The sequence below is a fragment of the Pseudopodoces humilis genome, chromosome 4 (genome assembly GCF_049639895.1).
Source record: "Pseudopodoces humilis isolate 2021_Gansu_Grassland_sample_001 chromosome 4, ASM4963989v1, whole genome shotgun sequence".
Lineage (NCBI taxonomy): Eukaryota > Metazoa > Chordata > Aves > Passeriformes > Paridae > Pseudopodoces > Pseudopodoces humilis.
Window position 1 is genome coordinate 54,397,377 of NC_142203.1, and position 18,384 is coordinate 54,415,760.

At 47.8% G+C, this 18,384-nt stretch overlaps 2 protein-coding genes across 2 annotated transcripts; both read right to left on the bottom strand.

The window, feature by feature from the left end:
- Window positions 1–1,501: 1,501 nt before the first annotated feature.
- LOC148184509 (zinc finger protein 541-like) lies at window positions 1,502–5,762 on the bottom strand. Its single transcript, XM_088054020.1, has 8 exons — window positions 5,632–5,762; window positions 5,296–5,474; window positions 4,783–4,886; window positions 4,154–4,229; window positions 3,717–3,805; window positions 3,098–3,181; window positions 2,055–2,218; window positions 1,502–1,598 (listed from the first exon to the last, which is right to left on the bottom strand). Exons 1-8 carry the CDS (start codon window positions 5,760–5,762, stop codon window positions 1,502–1,504), a joined length of 924 nt encoding a protein of 307 aa, XP_087910146.1.
- A 3,467-nt stretch (window positions 5,763–9,229) lies between these two features.
- Window positions 9,230–13,487, bottom strand: LOC148184510 (zinc finger protein 541-like). Its single transcript, XM_088054019.1, has 8 exons — window positions 13,357–13,487; window positions 13,021–13,199; window positions 12,508–12,611; window positions 11,879–11,954; window positions 11,447–11,535; window positions 10,828–10,911; window positions 9,783–9,946; window positions 9,230–9,326 (listed from the first exon to the last, which is right to left on the bottom strand). Exons 1-8 carry the CDS (start codon window positions 13,485–13,487, stop codon window positions 9,230–9,232), a joined length of 924 nt encoding a protein of 307 aa, XP_087910145.1.
- Between the last annotated feature and the right edge of the window lie 4,897 nt (window positions 13,488–18,384).

An 18,384-nucleotide genomic window follows, 5' to 3' on the forward strand; every position in this document is an offset into this window, starting at 1 on the left:
TGTCTTTACTCCACCTTCATTGAAGAAGCTAGATGGTCATCACAAAGGATTATGGGATACCTATAAGGGACTTCCACTAATAGAATTACTTTTTCACACTAATGGCCTTCCCACTTGTTTTACTACTTAGGTCCCAGATAGGGCAAAACAGAGCCTGTTTTACTGCTTTCCTGCCTAATGTTAGGCAAAAGCAAATCTTGCTTCCTTCCCAGCCTGCTTGTTGCACACACACACACACACACACACACACACACACACACACACACACACACTCAGGGCAGCAAACCCAGGGGGCAGCTGTAACAAGGCCCACTGCAAAGCAGATGCTTTGGAGGCTCCAAATCCCACCTGCATCGGCTCCGTCAGACAAGAGCAGGCTTGCGTCAGCATCCCAGAACCAGCCCGGTAGTTCCCCCCTCCCTCGTCTCCTCTCCATTTCTCCCCAGCCCCTGCTACCAAGACCTTGCCAGGCCATGCCATTTGCTGGGCTCGATAAAGGAGCGAGTTTCCTGCTGCTTTGGTGCAAATACCAAAGCTGTGAGAAGTGAGAGGACAATGTTCACTCCCGCTTTGCTTGCTCTAAGGAGGTTGGTCGAGGCCCAGAGCGGGAGGCTGGTCTTTGAAAGGGAAACTGAAAGTGAGCTGCGGGCTGCTTGGTAGTGCATGTGGATGTTAGCTTCATAGAATCGCAGAGGTTGGAAAAGTCCTTGAAGGTGGCCAAGTCCATCTGTCCAGCAAAATGGAACAAAGCGATGTTGCTTGGCGACCAAAAGTACTAAAACCGCCAGCTTTTATCCCCTCCAAGTATAATGAGACAAGCCCACTCATATAGATCCAATTCATTGAATTCAACAAAGGCTCCCTTTTCATTCCAAGCTGAGATTTTTAGGAATGCAAGGACGAAAGCCCATCATTATTTCATTGGCAGAACGGGGACACACCTTTGGAAGTCCTGCCAGCTGTGGAAGGGGCTGGGCCTGTGGGAGGATGCACGTGCCCAGATTCTTCTCAGGGCAAATACCGTGTCTGCAACACCAAACAAATGTGACAGACGTTGCTTGAGTGATTTCATACAGACAAAAAGACAAAATGGAACAAACTTTGCTTTAATGAGAAAGACAGATTTTGTCTTAATGAAAACAAGATACTTACAAAAGATGGAGCTTAATGAGCAACACCAAACCTCTTTCATTGACCGATAATAATCTAACAATAATAATCTAATAAGCTAATAATCGAATCTAATAATCTAACAATAATAATATCATAACCTAATAACCTAATAATCTATTAATCAAATAATCTAATCACAATAATAATCTAATAATCCTAATAAACCTTTAAGAAAGTTAATGAATCTGAAGTAACAAATTGAGAAATGTCTACCTAGCCAACTAAATAGAAGAAGAAACAATCCTAATGAACAACTGAAAAACCAATCTGATTTCTATCTAGACCCATGGGACAGATAATTCTTGTTAGGCCCAGAAAAGCAGCAGGGTTAATTGGGTCTTTTCTTCTTGGGGAGAGGCCCTGCTTCCTTCCGTGGGCGAAGACTTCTCCTATGTGCGTTCCTTTCCTTGATGGTTTCAAACACCCTGGAAGACAGGAAACAAACCATCCATTGTTAATTCAATACACACCATTAAGCCAAGCTCCAAGATTTCCATTTCTCCGTGAATTTCTGTCTTTTCTGGCTGTGGCACCTCTGTAAATTGATCAGAAGCATAAATCTGATCTTTCTTGTTGCAGTTCCTTCAAACGTTTTGCTTCATCTTATTTTTGATTTGATCAGCACCATCAAAGCAAGCTTTGGTCTCCCTATTCCTACTTGTGTACGAATTGTGTCTTGGTGGGGCACGGCAAGGTTTCCCTGTGAATGCTGGGGGTTTAACTAAGCTCTTTGGGTTGAAAGTGGCTTGTAAGGCTTTGCACGGTGGCGAGAGGCGATCCTGCAAGTGCCCTCGGCTTCCCCTGTGGTGCCTTTGAAGACGGTCAGCCTGTCTTAGTCCAAAGGCGCAGGCTTTGAGCAGAAAGAGGTAGAACTTGCGCACCGTTTGCACTGCCCGCAGGGAAAGGGGCCTCCCGCCGAGTGGGGTGGCTGGGGCGCTTGGCAGCAGGGACACTCGGCGTTGCGGGCCCTCTTGCGGCTTCTCTTCCCTGTCTCCCCATTCTCCTTTCTGGGAGGGCTTTTGCTCCTCTTTGGTTCGCTCACAGTCTGGAAATCAAAGAATCCTTATCAATTTTTCCTTCCTCTCAGACAGCTGGAAATCAGAGCATCCAGCGCCAAAATCCATTGGCCTAAGCAAATTCCTCCCAAGCCTAAAGAGCTGGGAAAACAGCTGGATTTGGGGGCAGGCTGCAGCGGAATGCAAACACAGCACTTGGAGGAAAAAAACGCCTCCTTTCTACTGCCTGAAGGGGTGGCATCAATACGTGCCTATCTAGAGTTCTCCATTTCTTAATTGTACCTCTCTGCCTAGCATCTATTTACCCCTAGTTTTCCTCCCTGCCTAGGGAATGACTTTTAAATTCAGCCAAATTCATAAAGACACACGGCTACCCAGTTTCTACTGCCCAAACCAATCTCTTTCCCTCTCTCTCTCTCTCTCTCTCTCTCTCTCTCTCTCTCTCTCTCTTTATGAAGCAAATTCTGGTTTGTCAGTAAGGAAAGTATTAGCAGAGCCACAGCACCGGTAGCTCCTTTTTGGGGAGTCCACTGGGATGCTACAAAAGGTCCCTGAACATCTGCAGAATCTCCACGAGCGCAGCCACGATTACTGATGTTGGCAAGCAGTGGGGAATGAAGGATCTGATTGGAATCAGCGAGGGTACCAGCTCTTGAGGAAGCAGTGAGTAGAGCGCCCAAGCCCAGTTTGGTGACAGTGCAGCTTTCTTGGGTCAAAGTTATGCTCCAGAATTCTGTATTTAAGAGCAGCAGCACAAGCAAGGCCTGGGCAGCATCTGCTGCGCCTTTCCAGTGTATGGGACAATGTGATCCTGGCAGAGCAGTGTCTCACAGGCTTGCCAGCAGGTTTTGTCCCCTTCTCCCAGTTTCTCCACCCTCCGGGCTTGTCTTGGTTTTCTTCCCACTCACCTGAGCAAGACTTTTGGCAAGTTTATATTCTTTTTTCCAGGTGTAGTAGTAGTCCACACACTGTGCCACAGTCTTGCTCTGAATCTGTTGGGAAGAGAAAAAGAAGGACTCTAAAATGGCCGTCCTGTAGGGTGCATTGGAGAAAAAGCAGAGTTCTGGAGTCACCTAGGAAGCAAAATCACGGCGTAAACTGAGCAGGGTGTAAAATGAAATAAATAGGGTGTAAAAGAGGCATTATGCAATGTAGTATACAGTGTATTACGCTATGTGGGAACACATGCGATGCAGAGATCAACAACAAATCCGTGTAGCAGAGTTTTTCTTTCCCCCATTCACTCCCGCTCTCCCAGCACAATGTGTTGCGAAAGCATCAGCGCACCTAGGAGACCAAATCTGACAGAAGAAGCCTTTGTCTTCGGAAAGAGCTTGGAGGAAAGGGCCTTTGAGGCAGAATCAGCCCTTTCTTGCAGGCCTTTGATATCCCGTTTCATTATTATGTTATTATTTTTGGGATTTGAGAAGAGAGAGAGAGACTGGATTCCAGTATTTGGTAGCAGAAATAATCAACATTTCCTCCTGATGATCAGGAGCTAGGGTAAAAAATGTCCTATGGCTTTACCTGCTTCTGGATGAGATGAAAATCCTTGCCATAGGTGTGAAAAGCCTTTTCGAAGGACTCCTTCTCCTCAGGTGTCCATATGTCAGAGTCTGGCAAAAAAAGCAGCAGGTAAATTGGTGCCTCCATCCACTTGGACTAGATCCCACTGGCTGCCAAAACCAAATTGGCGCCATCCACCTTTCACCTGCGTCCATGTCTGCTCCCTTGGAAAGTAATGAAGACAAGAGCAGGCATTCCCCAGGGAAAAAAAAAAAAAAAAACAAAAAGCCCACGGAAAACTCCAAGGAAAGCTGAAGGGGGAGATGCTGCTGCTTTCCCTTGCCCCAGGCAAGAGGAGGCCTTGTGTTGGCGTTATTTGTTTGAGCACAAATGCTTGCCATGGCAATTAAGGGGACGGCAGTATCTGTCAGTGAAGGAACAAGCTGTGCTTCGCTTACCTGCGTAATGATAATCAGCCAAGGGGTGGCCTTGAGGTGTGGGAGGCCCCCCTGGGAGCAACATGTCCAGAGCCTCCTGCAAGATCAAAGGGACAAAGGCTTCAGCTTCCCCACCGTAGGAAAGAGCCAAAGAACCATCAACGCTACCTTTCAGCTACTTTGCCTCTTCAGGGATTCAGTCCACTGGATCTCATATGGGTTCAACACTGGGGTTTGCTCCCCAGCCTTCCTTTTTACTGCCCAACCCTTTGATCCTGCTCCCCAAGAGTGGCATGTTGCTCACCAACTCAATGCTTCTCCTGAAGCCAGAATTGCCTCCGCCCACTGAGGCTTGTGGGGATTTCCCCTCAATTCCCCGCAGAATGTGTTAGACCACACAGATGTGCGGGAGATGGACAAGGGAGCAGGCTGTGGGAGCTCCCACCAGCGCCTCCAGCAGAGATACTGTCCCTGCTCAAGCCATTTGGGCTCACCCCTGCTGTAGCTGGAGGAGACACAGCAGGCAGCAAGTTCTCCACTTCTTGTTAGCCCCCACTTCTTCAAAGAGCAGCCAGGAGAGGCTATCCCAGCGCCCAGGCCTTAGTAATTCCCTGTCCGCTCTTGTCGGCACCCAAACAGCCGCTTCTTACCGGAAGGCTGCCGCGTGCCTGGTGCAGGCAGTGCAGGGCCAGCTCCAGGTTAGCCGCTGGCCCGGAAACGCCACGGGCGCTGGCCATGTCCAACAGTTGTCTTACTGCAAGCACAACAAAACCCCAGTGAAAGTCAGGCTTGAGGCAAGAAAGGGGAAAGGTTGCAATACAAGGGAGAAGGAAAGCACAAGAGCTGAAGACAGCCAAGCGGTTGGAGAGCATGGAAAGGATAGCAAAGAAAGGGGCAGCTGAACCAAGGGCCCACGTAGTGCTGGCTCTCCCTTGAAAGCAGCCTTTGGAATAAGAAGCAGGGCCCAATCTCTCCTCTTCCAGTGGCCAATGCCCCTGACCGGTATGGAGAGCCGGAAAGTTGTTCTTTTTCCCGCTCTGCTGCAAGAATGGAGCATTCTCCTTGCCTCTAAAGCTCCCATGGGAGAAGATGGGTGAGACAAGGAGAGATGCAGAGCATGCCGAAAGCTGCCTTTTACCAACAAGAAGGAGCATTTTACACACCGAGGTGTCTCAGGGGTGGAAGAAAAGCTTGACAGCTACCTCTGTCAGGTTTTCCCATGTCCGAGTCATCTTCCTCCAAAGGCTTCCAGACCAGGGATGCATGCTCTTCATCCTCACTCGGTGGTCTGGTCTGCAGCTCGGGGAGCTCAGCCTGAAAGTCACTGCCAACCCTGATGTGTCTAAAGGGCAAAGGGAGTGGAGGGAAGAAAGGCAAGTGGTCAAGAGACACATGGCACGGACAGGCTTGAAGCAATCCCAGCCCAGCTGTGAAATGACAGTTCTCCTCCTCGCCATTCCTCAAGTTTGCCGCTCTTTAATCCCTAGGGCAAAACTCACGGTCCAGTGGGGGCTCTTGCTCTCCTTTTCATTGTGCCTCTCCTTTCCACCTGGAAGAGAGCAAAACAATGGCCCAGATAAAAAGAATTCAGCCAAGATGTGTCGGTAGCCTTCCTTCTCATCCTCATCATTGCAAAGCACAAGCTCCTGCGTCCCAGCTCCCCTCAATTTGGTGCACTTGCTGGGTTTTTCACGTGGAACTTGCGAGGCGGGAGCCTGTGGCAGCCTGCGGTGTCCTCAAGAGGGCAAGACTGAAGGACAGGCAGTCTTGCCTTCAGGCTTGCCTTCGGTCTTGGGGCCAGTGAGAAGACCCAAGAGGATGGCACGGAAGTTGTGCCAGGGAAGGCTTAGCTTGGATAGGAGGAACAGGTTCTTCAGCCAGAGGGTGGTTGGGCACTGGCACAGCCTCCCCACGGAAGGGGTCACAGCACCAGGCCTGACAGAGCTGAGAAACGGTTTGGCCACTGCTCTTGGGCACAGGGTGTGATTCTTGAGGCTGTCCTGGGCAGGGCCAGGAGCCAGACTCGACTTTCTGGGTGCCTTCCAACCCAGAAAGTTCTGCCATACTGTGACTGTGTTGTTGAGAAGGACCACTCCAGACGGCATTTCACAGCTGCCTCTGACCATGAGGCAGAGCCAGCCCTACAGGCATTGAAAAAGATAGACAAACTGATCCCAGTATCTCTATAGAGATAGGAGGATCTATCCTCTATCATTCATCTAGAGAGATGCAAAGCAGGTGGAAAAAAACAATCTAGAAAGATACTAAAATCTAATGTCACTGTCAATGATGAAAGTATGTAAGTATATAAGAATCGCTGAAACCAGACCATTTTTGTAAGTGAAAGCCATGTACTGGAGGACAAGCCTGGCCAACTGCTTCCATGCCTTGAACAGCAGGGATCCCAGAGGAGAAGTCCCAACATTCTGGTTTTTAAAGCTTTGCAGGAGGCGCGAGCAGAGCCAGGGCCTGATACAGGACTTTTATCGCCACTGAAGCCCTGAACTCCTCAGTAATGACCAGTTTGTTTAAGGGTCACCACAAGATAGTTTTAGGACTCCAGTGGGTAGCAAGGAGGACTTTTAATCAGAAAATCTCCTTGGGGGATGAGAATGTGAAACTGCACGGTGACAGTTCTCGATGTCCTCTATGGAAAGCTCTGTATTTCCACTGGAGGCATCCTTATTCCTACAGAAGCTGGACCCCGCTTTCGTGCGTCACCTCATCTGGGGAAAGTGACCACAGACCGTGTCTGTCGTGGTTGGTGGGACAGCCAAGTGGAGCCTCCTGCCGTTCTCTTAGTGGTTTGGGGGCAAACGGGGATTTTCTTACCTTTGACAGCCCCAAAGTACTGTGGGGATGCCTGCTGGCAGACGAGATCAGGATGTCTATCCAGAGGCCAGATCTGGCACTGAGGCTAGAAGGTGGCTGGTCAGAGGCAGCCCAGGAGCAGATCCTGCAGCTGCTGCTCCACCGCTGGTCCAGCACCAGTGTTCCACCAACGGCCACAGGAGTGGGAGACAACGACGACAGTTGCTATGGGCACAGCCCAACATTCCATGCCCAGGGGACCCAGGGGACCCAGGGGACACAAACAGGGATGGGGCACCTTGGCCTCTTTTACTTCTGCTGCTGCAAGGTTGCCCTGAGGATCTGCCCACTGGGCCATTTCTCGCTAGACCTCTGGACAGGGCAAAGCAGTGCAGGGAGAGCTCTGGGTCTTCTCCGTGCTTCTCTGTAAGGTGCCTCCAGCTGAACGGGAGCCTGGCTCTGTCAAAGGGCCCGTAGCACATTGTCTGCACTGCAGAAGCAGAAGGATCCTGCCCCTGGCTCTGCTCCAGCTCCAAGAGGAGCAAGAGCCTGCCAGTCGTTCAGTGGAGAGGCAGCTCCAAAGCTTTCTCTCCAAGTGGAAGCTTTCATCCAGCCCCCTTTATAAACTGTCTAATGCCTAATGCTGTCTCTTGATGTTTTCCCTCCTTTGAGCTGACCAGCCTCTCACCTCAACAGTCATTCCCTGAAACTTGGAGAAACAGGACGTTTTTCAGGGGAATTGATGGGGACACCCCACCAGCAATTCCCTAGCAAACATTTAATGCAGAATTCCTTTTTTCTTTCTCCCAGCTCCCTTGTAGAAATGAGACGTTAGTCTCAAAAGGCTGGGAGACTAGCACTAACAGAATTACTTTTTCACACTAGTGGCCTTCCCACTTGTTTTACTACTTAGGTCCCAGATAGGGCAAAACAGAGCCTGTTTTACTGCTTTCCTGCCTAATGTTAGGCAAAAGCAAATCTTGCTTCCTTCCCAGCCTGCTTGTTGCACACACACACACACACACACACACACACACACACACACACACACACACTCTCAGGGCAGCAAACCCAGGGGGCAGCTGTAACAAGGCCCACTGCAAAGCAGATGCTTTGGAGGCTCCAAATCCCACCTGCATCGGCTCCGTCAGACAAGAGCAGGCTTGCGTCAGCATCCCAGAACCAGCCCGGTAGTTCCCCCCTCCCTCGTCTCCTCTCCATTTCTCCCCAGCCCCTGCTACCAAGACCTTGCCAGGCCATGCCATTTGCTGGGCTCGATAAAGGAGCGAGTTTCCTGCTGCTTTGGTGCAAATACCAAAGCTGTGAGAAGTGAGAGGACAATGTTCACTCCCGCTTTGCTTGCTCTAAGGAGGTTGGTCGAGGCCCAGAGCGGGAGGCTGGTCTTTGAAAGGGAAACTGAAAGTGAGCTGCGGGTTGCTTGGTAGTGCATGTGGATGTTAGCTTTATAGAATCGCAGAGGTTGGAAAAGTCCTTGAAGGTGGCCAAGTCCATCTGTCCAGCAAAATGGAACAAAGCGATGTTGCTTGGCGACCAAAAGTACTAAAACCGCCAGCTTTTATCCCCTCCAAGTATAATGAGACAAGCCCACTCATATAGATCCAATTCATTGAATTCAACAAAGGCTCCCTTTTCATTCCAAGCTGAGATTTTTAGGAATGCAAGGATGAAAGCCCATCATTATTTCATTGGCAGAACGGGGACACACCTTTGGAAGTCCTGCCAGCTGTGGAAGGGGCTGGGCCTGTGGGAGGATGCACGTGCCCAGATTCTTCTCAGGGCAAATACCGTGTCTGCAACACCAAACAAATGTGACAGACGTTGCTTGAGTGATTTCATACAGACAAAAAGACAAAATGGAACAAACTTTGCTTTAATGAGAAAGACAGATTTTGTCTTAATGAAAACAAGATACTTACAAAAGATGGAGCTTAATGAGCAACACCAAACCTCTTTCATTGACCGATAATAATCTAACAATAATAATCTAATAAGCTAATAATCGAATCTAATAATCTAACAATAATAATATCATAACCTAATAACCTAATAATCTATTAATCAAATAATCTAATCACAATAATAATCTAATAATCCTAATAAACCTTTAAGAAAGTTAATGAATCTGAAGTAACAAATTGAGAAATGTCTACCTAGCCAACTAAATAGAAGAAGAAACAATCCTAATGAACAACTGAAAAACCAATCTGATTTCTATCTAGACCCATGGGACAGATAATTCTTGTTAGGCCCAGAAAAGCAGCAGGGTTAATTGGGTCTTTTCTTCTTGGGGAGAGGCCCTGCTTCCTTCCGTGGGCGAAGACTTCTCCTATGTGCGTTCCTTTCCTTGATGGTTTCAAACACCCTGGAAGACAGGAAACAAACCATCCATTGTTAATTCAATACACACCATTAAGCCAAGCTCCAAGATTTCCATTTCTCCGTGAATTTCTGTCTTTTCTGGCTGTGGCACCTCTGTAAATTGATCAGAAGCATAAATCTGATCTTTCTTGTTGCAGTTCCTTCAAACGTTTTGCTTCATCTTATTTTTGATTTGATCAGCACCATCAAAGCAAGCTTTGGTCTCCCTATTCCTACTTGTGTACGAATTGTGTCTTGGTGGGGCACGGCAAGGTTTCCCTGTGAATGCTGGGGGTTTAACTAAGCTCTTTGGGTTGAAAGTGGCTTGTAAGGCTTTGCACGGTGGCGAGAGGCGATCCTGCAAGTGCCCTCGGCTTCCCCTGTGGTGCCTTTGAAGACGGTCAGCCTGTCTTAGTCCAAAGGCGCAGGCTTTGAGCAGAAAGAGGTAGAACTTGCGCACCGTTTGCACTGCCCGCAGGGAAAGGGGCCTCCCGCCGAGTGGGGTGGCTGGGGCGCTTGGCAGCAGGGACACTCGGCGTTGCGGGCCCTCTTGCGGCTTCTCTTCCCTGTCTCCCCATTCTCCTTTCTGGGAGGGCTTTTGCTCCTCTTTGGTTCGCTCACAGTCTGGAAATCAAAGAATCCTTATCAATTTTTCCTTCCTCTCAGACAGCTGGAAATCAGAGCATCCAGCGCCAAAATCCATTGGCCTAAGCAAATTCCTCCCAAGCCTAAAGAGCTGGGAAAACAGCTGGATTTGGGGGCAGGCTGCAGCGGAATGCAAACACAGCACTTGGAGGAAAAAAACGCCTCCTTTCTACTGCCTGAAGGGGTGGCATCAATACGTGCCTATCTAGAGTTCTCCATTTCTTAATTGTACCTCTCTGCCTAGCATCTATTTACCCCTAGTTTTCCTCCCTGCCTAGGGAATGACTTTTAAATTCAGCCAAATTCATAAAGACACACGGCTACCCAGTTTCTACTGCCCAAACCAATCTCTTTCCCTCTCTCTCTCTCTCTCTCTCTCTCTCTCTCTCTCTCTCTCTCTCTTTATGAAGCAAATTCTGGTTTGTCAGTAAGGAAAGTATTAGCAGAGCCACAGCACCGGTAGCTCCTTTTTGGGGAGTCCACTGGGATGCTACAAAAGGTCCCTGAACATCTGCAGAATCTCCACGAGCGCAGCCACGATTACTGATGTTGGCAAGCAGTGGGGAATGAAGGATCTGATTGGAATCAGCGAGGGTACCAGCTCTTGAGGAAGCAGTGAGTAGAGCGCCCAAGCCCAGTTTGGTGACAGTGCAGCTTTCTCGGGTCAAAGTTATGCTCCAGAATTCTGTATTTAAGAGCAGCAGCACAAGCAAGGCCTGGGCAGCATCTGCTGCGCCTTTCCAGTGTATGGGACAATGTGATCCTGGCAGAGCAGTGTCTCACAGGCTTGCCAGCAGGTTTTGTCCCCTTCTCCCAGCTTCTCCACCCTCCGGGCTTGTCTTGGTTTTCTTCCCACTCACCTGAGCAAGACTTTTGGCAAGTTTATATTCTTTTTTCCAGGTGTAGTAGTAGTCCACACACTGTGCCACAGTCTTGCTCTGAATCTGTTGGGAAGAGAAAAAGAAGGACTCTAAAATGGCCGTCCTGTAGGGTGCATTGGAGAAAAAGCAGAGTTCTGGAGTCACCTAGGAAGCAAAATCACGGCGTAAACTGAGCAGGGTGTAAAATGAAATAAATAGGGTGTAAAAGAGGCATTATGCAATGTAGTATACAGTGTATTACGCTATGTGGGAACACATGCGATGCAGAGATCAACAACAAATCCGTGTAGCAGAGTTTTTCTTTCCCCCATTCACTCCCGCTCTCCCAGCACAATGTGTTGCGAAAGCATCAGCGCACCTAGGAGACCAAATCTGACAGAAGAAGCCTTTGTCTTCGGAAAGAGCTTGGAGGAAAGGGCCTTTGAGGCAGAATCAGCCCTTTCTTGCAGGCCTTTGATATCCCGTTTCATTATTATGTTATTATTTTTGGGATTTGAGAAGAGAGAGAGAGACTGGATTCCAGTATTTGGTAGCAGAAATAATCAACATTTCCTCCTGATGATCAGGAGCTAGGGTAAAAAATGTCCTATGGCTTTACCTGCTTCTGGATGAGATGGAAATCCTTGCCATAGGTGTGAAAAGCCTTTTCGAAGGACTCCTTCTCCTCAGGTGTCCATTTGTCAGAGTCTGGCAAGAAAAGCAGCAGGTAAATTGATGCCTCCATCCACTTGGAGTAGATCCCACTGGCTGCCAAAACAAAATTGGCGCCATCCACCATTCACCTGCGTACATGTCTGCTCCCTTGGGAAGTAACGGAGACAAGAGCAGGCATTCCCCAGGGGAAAAAAAAACAACAAAAAACCAGGGAAAACTCCAAGGCAAGCTGAAGGGGGAGATGCTGCTGCTTTCCCCTGCCCCAGGCAAGAGGAGGCCTTGTGGTGGCGTCATTTGTTTGAGCAGAAATGCTTGCCATGGCAATTAAGGGGACGGCAGTATCTGTCAGTGAAGGCACAAGCTGTGCTTCGGTTACCTGCGTAATGATAATCAGCCAAGGGGTGGCCTTGAGGTGTGGGAGGCCCCCCTGAGAGCAACATCTCCAGAGCCTCCTGCAAGATCCAAGGGAAAAAGGCTTTAGCTTCCCCGCCATAGAAAGGAGCCAAAAAACCGTCAATGCTACCTTTCAGCTACTTTGCCTCTTCAGGGATTGAGCCCACTGGATCTCATGTGGGTTCAACACTGGGCTTTGCTCCCAAACCTTCCTTTTTTCTGCCCAACCCTTTGATCCTGCTCCCCAAGCGTGGCATGTTGCTCACCAACTCAATGCTTCTCCTGAAGCCAGAATTGCCTCCGCCCACTGAGGCTTGTGGGGATTTCCCCTCAATTCCCCGCAGAATGTGTTAGACCACACAGATGTGCGGGAGATGGACAAGGGAGCAGGCTGTGGGAGCTCCCACCAGCGCCTCCAGCAGAGATACTGTCCCTGCTCAAGCCATTTGGGCTCACCCCTGCTGTAGCTGGAGGAGACACAGCAGGCAGCAAGTTCTCCACTTCTTGTTAGCCCCCACTTCTTCAAAGAGCAGCCAGGAGAGGCTATCCCAGCGCCCAGGCCTTAGTAATTCCCTGTCCGCTCTTGTCGGCACCCAAACAGCCGCTTCTTACCGGAAGGCTGCCGCGTGCCTGGTGCAGGCAGTGCAGGGCCAGCTCCAGGTTAGCCGCTGGCCCGGAAACGCCACGGGCGCTGGCCATGTCCAACAGTTGTCTTACTGCAAGCACAACAAAACCCCAGTGAAAGTCAGGCTTGAGGCAAGAAAGGGGAAAGGTTGCAATACAAGGGAGAAGGAAAGCACAAGAGCTGAAGACAGCCAAGCGGTTGGAGAGCATGGAAAGGATAGCAAAGAAAGGGGCAGCTGAACCAAGGGCCCACGTAGTGCTGGCTCTCCCTTGAAAGCAGCCTTTGGAATAAGAAGCAGGGCCCAATCTCTCCTCTTCCAGTGGCCAATGCCCCTGACCGGTATGGAGAGCCGGAAAGTTGTTCTTTTTCCCGCTCTGCTGCAAGAATGGAGCATTCTCCTTGCCTCTAAAGCTCCCATGGGAGAAGATGGGTGAGACAAGGAGAGATGCAGAGCATGCCGAAAGCTGCCTTTTACCAACAAGAAGGAGCATTTTACACACCGAGGTGTCTCAGGGGTGGAAGAAAAGCTTGACAGCTACCTCTGTCAGGTTTTCCCATGTCCGAGTCATCTTCCTCCAAAGGCTTCCAGACCAGGGATGCATGCTCTTCATCCTCACTCGGTGGTCTGGTCTGCAGCTCGGGGAGCTCAGCCTGAAAGTCACTGCCAACCCTGATGTGTCTAAAGGGCAAAGGGAGTGGAGGGAAGAAAGGCAAGTGGTCAAGAGACACATGGCACGGACAGGCTTGAAGCAATCCCAGCCCAGCTGTGAAATGACAGTTCTCCTCCTCGCCATTCCTCAAGTTTGCCGCTCTTTAATCCCTAGGGCAAAACTCACGGTCCAGTGGGGGCTCTTGCTCTCCTTTTCATTGTGCCTCTCCTTTCCACCTGGAAGAGAGCAAAACAATGGCCCAGATAAAAAGAATTCAGCCAAGATGTGTCGGTAGCCTTCCTTCTCATCCTCATCATTGCAAAGCACAAGCTCCTGCGTCCCAGCTCCCCTCAATTTGGTGCACTTGCTGGGTTTTTCACGTGGAACTTGCGAGGCAGGAGCCTGTGGCAGCCTGCGGTGTCCTCAAGAGGGCAAGACTGAAGGACAGGCAGTCTTGCCTTCAGGCTTGCCTTCAGTCTTGGGGCCAGTGAGAAGACCCAAGAGGATGGCACGGAAGTTGTGCCAGGGAAGGCTTAGCTTGGATAGGAGGAACAGGTTCTTCAGCCAGAGGGTGGTTGGGCACTGGCACAGCCTCCCCACGGAAGGGGTCACAGCACCAGGCCTGACAGAGCTGAGAAACGGTTTGGCCACTGCTCTTGGGCACAGGGTGTGATTCTTGAGGCTGTCCTGGGCAGGGCCAGGAGCCAGACTCGACTTTCTGGGTGCCTTCCAACCCAGAAAGTTCTGCCATACTGTGACTGTGTTGTTGAGAAGGACCACTCCAGACGGCATTTCACAGCTGCCTCTGACCATGAGGCAGAGCCAGCCCTACAGGCATTGAAAAAGATAGACAAACTGATCCCAGTATCTCTATAGAGATAGGAGGATCTATCCTCTATCATTCATCTAGAGAGATGCAAAGCAGGTGGAAAAAAACAATCTAGAAAGATACTAAAATCTAATGTCACTGTCAATGATGAAAGTATGTAAGTATATAAGAATCGCTGAAACCAGACCATTTTTGTAAGTGAAAGCCATGTACTGGAGGACAAGCCTGGCCAACTGCTTCCATGCCTTGAACAGCAGGGATCCCAGAGGAGAAGTCCCAACATTCTGGTTTTTAAAGCTTTGCAGGAGGCGCGAGCAGAGCCAGGGCCTGATACAGGACTTTTATCGCCACTGAAGCCCTGAACTCCTCAGTAATGACCAGTTTGTTTAAGGGTCACCACAAGATAGTTTTAGGACTCCAGTGGGTAGCAAGGAGGACTTTTAATCAGAAAATCTCCTTGGGGGATGAGAATGTGAAACTGCACGGTGACAGTTCTCGATGTCCTCTATGGAAAGCTCTGTATTTCCACTGGAGGCATCCTTATTCCTACGGAAGCTGGACCCCGCTTTCGTGCGTCACCTCATCTGGGGAAAGTGACCACAGACCGTGTCTGTCGTGGTTGGTGGGACAGCCAAGTGGAGCCTCCTGCCGTTCTCTTAGTGGTTTGGGGGCAAACGGGGATTTTCTTACCTTTGACAGCCCCAAAGTACTGTGGGGATGCCTGCTGGCAGACGAGATCAGGATGTCTATCCAGAGGCCAGATCTGGCACTGAGGCTAGAAGGTGGCTGGTCAGAGGCAGCCCAGGAGCAGATCCTGCAGCTGCTGCTCCACCGCTGGTCCAGCACCAGTGTTCCACCAACGGCCACAGGAGTGGGAGACAACGACGACAGTTGCTATGGGCACAGCCCAACATTCCATGCCCAGGGGACCCAGGGGACCCAGGGGACACAAACAGGGATGGGGCACCTTGGCCTCTTTTACTTCTGCTGCTGCAAGGTTGCCCTGAGGATCTGCCCACTGGGCCATTTCTCGCTAGACCTCTGGACAGGGCAAAGCAGTGCAGGGAGAGCTCTGGGTCTTCTCCGTGCTTCTCTGTAAGGTGCCTCCAGCTGAACGGGAGCCTGGCTCTGTCAAAGGGCCCGTAGCACATTGTCTGCACTGCAGAAGCAGAAGGATCCTGCCCCTGGCTCTGCTCCAGCTCCGAGAGGAGCAAGAGCCTGCCAGTCGTTCAGTGGAGAGGCAGCTCCAAAGCTTTCTCTCCAAGTGGAAGCTTTCATCCAGCCCCCTTTATAAACTGTCTAATGCCTAATGCTGTCTCTTGATGTTTTCCCTCCTTTGAGCTGACCAGCCTCTCACCTCAACAGTCATTCCCTGAAACTTGGAGAAACAGGACGTTTTTCAGGGGAATTGATGGGGACACCCCACCAGCAATTCCCTAGCAAACATTTAATGCAGAATTCCTTTTTTCTTTCTCCCAGCTCCCTTGTAGAAATGAGACGTTAGTCTCAAAAGGCTGGGAGACTAGCACTAACAGAATTACTTTTTCACACTAGTGGCCTTCCCACTTGTTTTACTACTTAGGTCCCAGATAGGGCAAAACAGAGCCTGTTTTACTGCTTTCCTGCCTAATATTAGGCAAAAGTAAATCTTGCTTCCTTCCCAGGCTGCTTGTTACACACACACACCAGTAAATTGAGGGGGCAGTGTTCTCAAAATTGGTGTGCTGCAAATATTTTGTAAATTCTTCACGTCCCACTCTTGACTTGCAGAAATTTATGTCTAGATAAGCAGCACCCTTTCTTGCAGTCCAGAGCCCTGAGCTCCGGAAAGATTATAGTTCCTCCAAGGGATTAAGTGTCTTTTTCCTCTTCTGTCCTCTTGTAGACAAGTGAAACTTAGACATGAAACTCTGATATTTTCTCTCTGATAAGAAAGTTGGGGAAATTGGTTTCATTTATGGCAAATCAAAGCAGAGCAGGATAGAGGCAAATAAACCAAATCTGAATTTATCCTTTTGCTGTGGGTGTGCCTATTTTTCCCCCCCGTCTATAATATGTTATCCCAGAAATGCTCACAGCTTTGCTGATGGATCTGCCTTAACCAGCAGTGGGTTCGTCTTGCAGTCAACTGGCACTGGCTCCATCAAACATGGGGAAACTTCTGACAGCTTCTTATTTGAAGCCACCCCTGTAGTTCTGCAGATGAAGTGCAGTGAGAGGATCATCAGCTCTTTCCTTTGCCCTAGGAATGACATGTGCAGTGCTCCTGAGAGCAAGAGCCCCTACAGAAAATTCTCTGAAGGCTTTTTTTGTCAGAAAATGCTTGAAGAATAAAAATTATAAATTTTGATATTGTCCTTTAATTTCCTAAATTGCTGAGTAAAATCAGTCTTTTCCTCAGTGTTGTAGCTATTGGTATACTTTTCCTTACACAATTTATGAGTCATATATTGTTGTTATTGAAATAAATAATTGTAAGTTACATATTTTGTTATTTCAATTTATTACTGATATGAAGCCTGGCACTCTCACCAAGCCCATTAGTTCAGTAATTACAATCACATCACTGTTGTGGTATTTAAGTATAATTTGGGACATCTGAGTATAATTTGAGGGATTTAATGGAGTCATAATATTAGGATGTGGGATAAGTGAAACTTGCAGACTTCTGGTATATTAAAATACCTGAGGAATTTAACTGCCACCCACCTTGTTGCTGGCATGCAAGGGTGCAGCTGACAGCAGCAGAGAAACAAAGATCACCAGGGGAGCTATGGTTCTGGCCTCCACAGGCACCCAGGGCATGCAGGCAGGTTTTTGGTATCCCACTGTCTCCAATGAGTTCCTGAGTGTTAATGCTTCTCGTGCCGTGTACCGTAACACAAAAAGGGGGACAAGGGGGGATCCCTGGCCATTGGCCATCCAAGTACTTCAAAGTTCTTTGCAAAAGATTCTTAAGTCCTTAGGAACTGGTTTTTTTGTTACAGAAAATAAAAATTATAATATAAGCAACTACACCAAATTTCTCTGAGCACAATGTAATTCAGACATCAGACCAGGAATCCTTAGTGTTCTAATTCCTTGTCTTTGTTTTTTAAAATCTGAGCTTTTTATTAGCTAGAACTATTTTTCACTCCTATTTCACAGCTAAAAACTAGTAACAAAATTCAGAAACAGCAACATTATATGGAAGAAAAAGATGTGGACATTTGTTATACTTAGCACATTTTTAATTAGAAAGCCATTTTGGATAGTTGTGTGGGGACAGAATAAGATGGAGGGATTTACATACTGGAAGCAGCAATTAGATTTCCTTATACTTCTATGATTTTATGTTTGTCATATAATATATATAATAAATTTGGAAAGGATTATAGAACACAGGTTTCTTTCAGCAATAAGCACATGAATTAAAACACTCAAGTTATATATAGCATTGTTGTTTAAAACAGTAAAGGATGACAGATGACCTCAAAAGTGCATAGATAACAGATGTTTTTGCACTAAAAGGAAATAAGAAGGAGGACCTATTTCAATGGTATATGGAATGACAATTGCTTACTGTTTTGTAAATGTGAAAATGTTATTACCAGTGAAAATAGCTGTTAATTCTTCAACTTTAAATGTATAGTAGAACTTTAGTTTTCTTTTTCTTCAATCTCTGTTAATCCACAGAATCTTGGATAACTCTATAAAAATAATTAAACAATTCCTAAATGTTAATTTATAAGTTATTACACAAAATAGAACTGAAACAATGCTATGGTTGGACAAACCAGGACAACACTGTCACAAAATTCCTGGAGGAAACACTTCTTCAGAAGCAGTGATGGAATGGAATTTACTGACCTCAATCCTGTAATATAACTGGGTCCAAAATATTACATTTATTTGCTCACCAATTCTTGCAAGCATAAACAACCTCTAGATTTAAAAGCACAGGTGGAGACTATGGCACATTGGGCACTACACAATTAGCCAATATAAGCACAATGTATAGAAACATACACATGTTTACATACACAAAGAGAAAGAGAGGAGAATGATGTTTTCACTCAGGCTCAAATTAAACATCACTCAAGTCTTAAGAATCTTTATCTATGGCATACAACCGTGGGAAACATATTTTTAACAGACATATTTAAAGATATTTAACTATCTGTGATAGGAGTTTTTAGAAGCAGTCATTTATAAAAAGTTCATGTAAGCAGTCAGTCATTAGAAAGCAAGCTGATAAAACTTACCTTATGTCATACAGAAATTACAACCTTCAAAGCCAGTGGGAATTGTTTTGCTATGTATTATTTCAATGTTATGTTTCAAAAGGCAAAATTCAGTCTCTAAATTTATGGAGTATGGATTGCAAATATGAACCAACAGCAAAA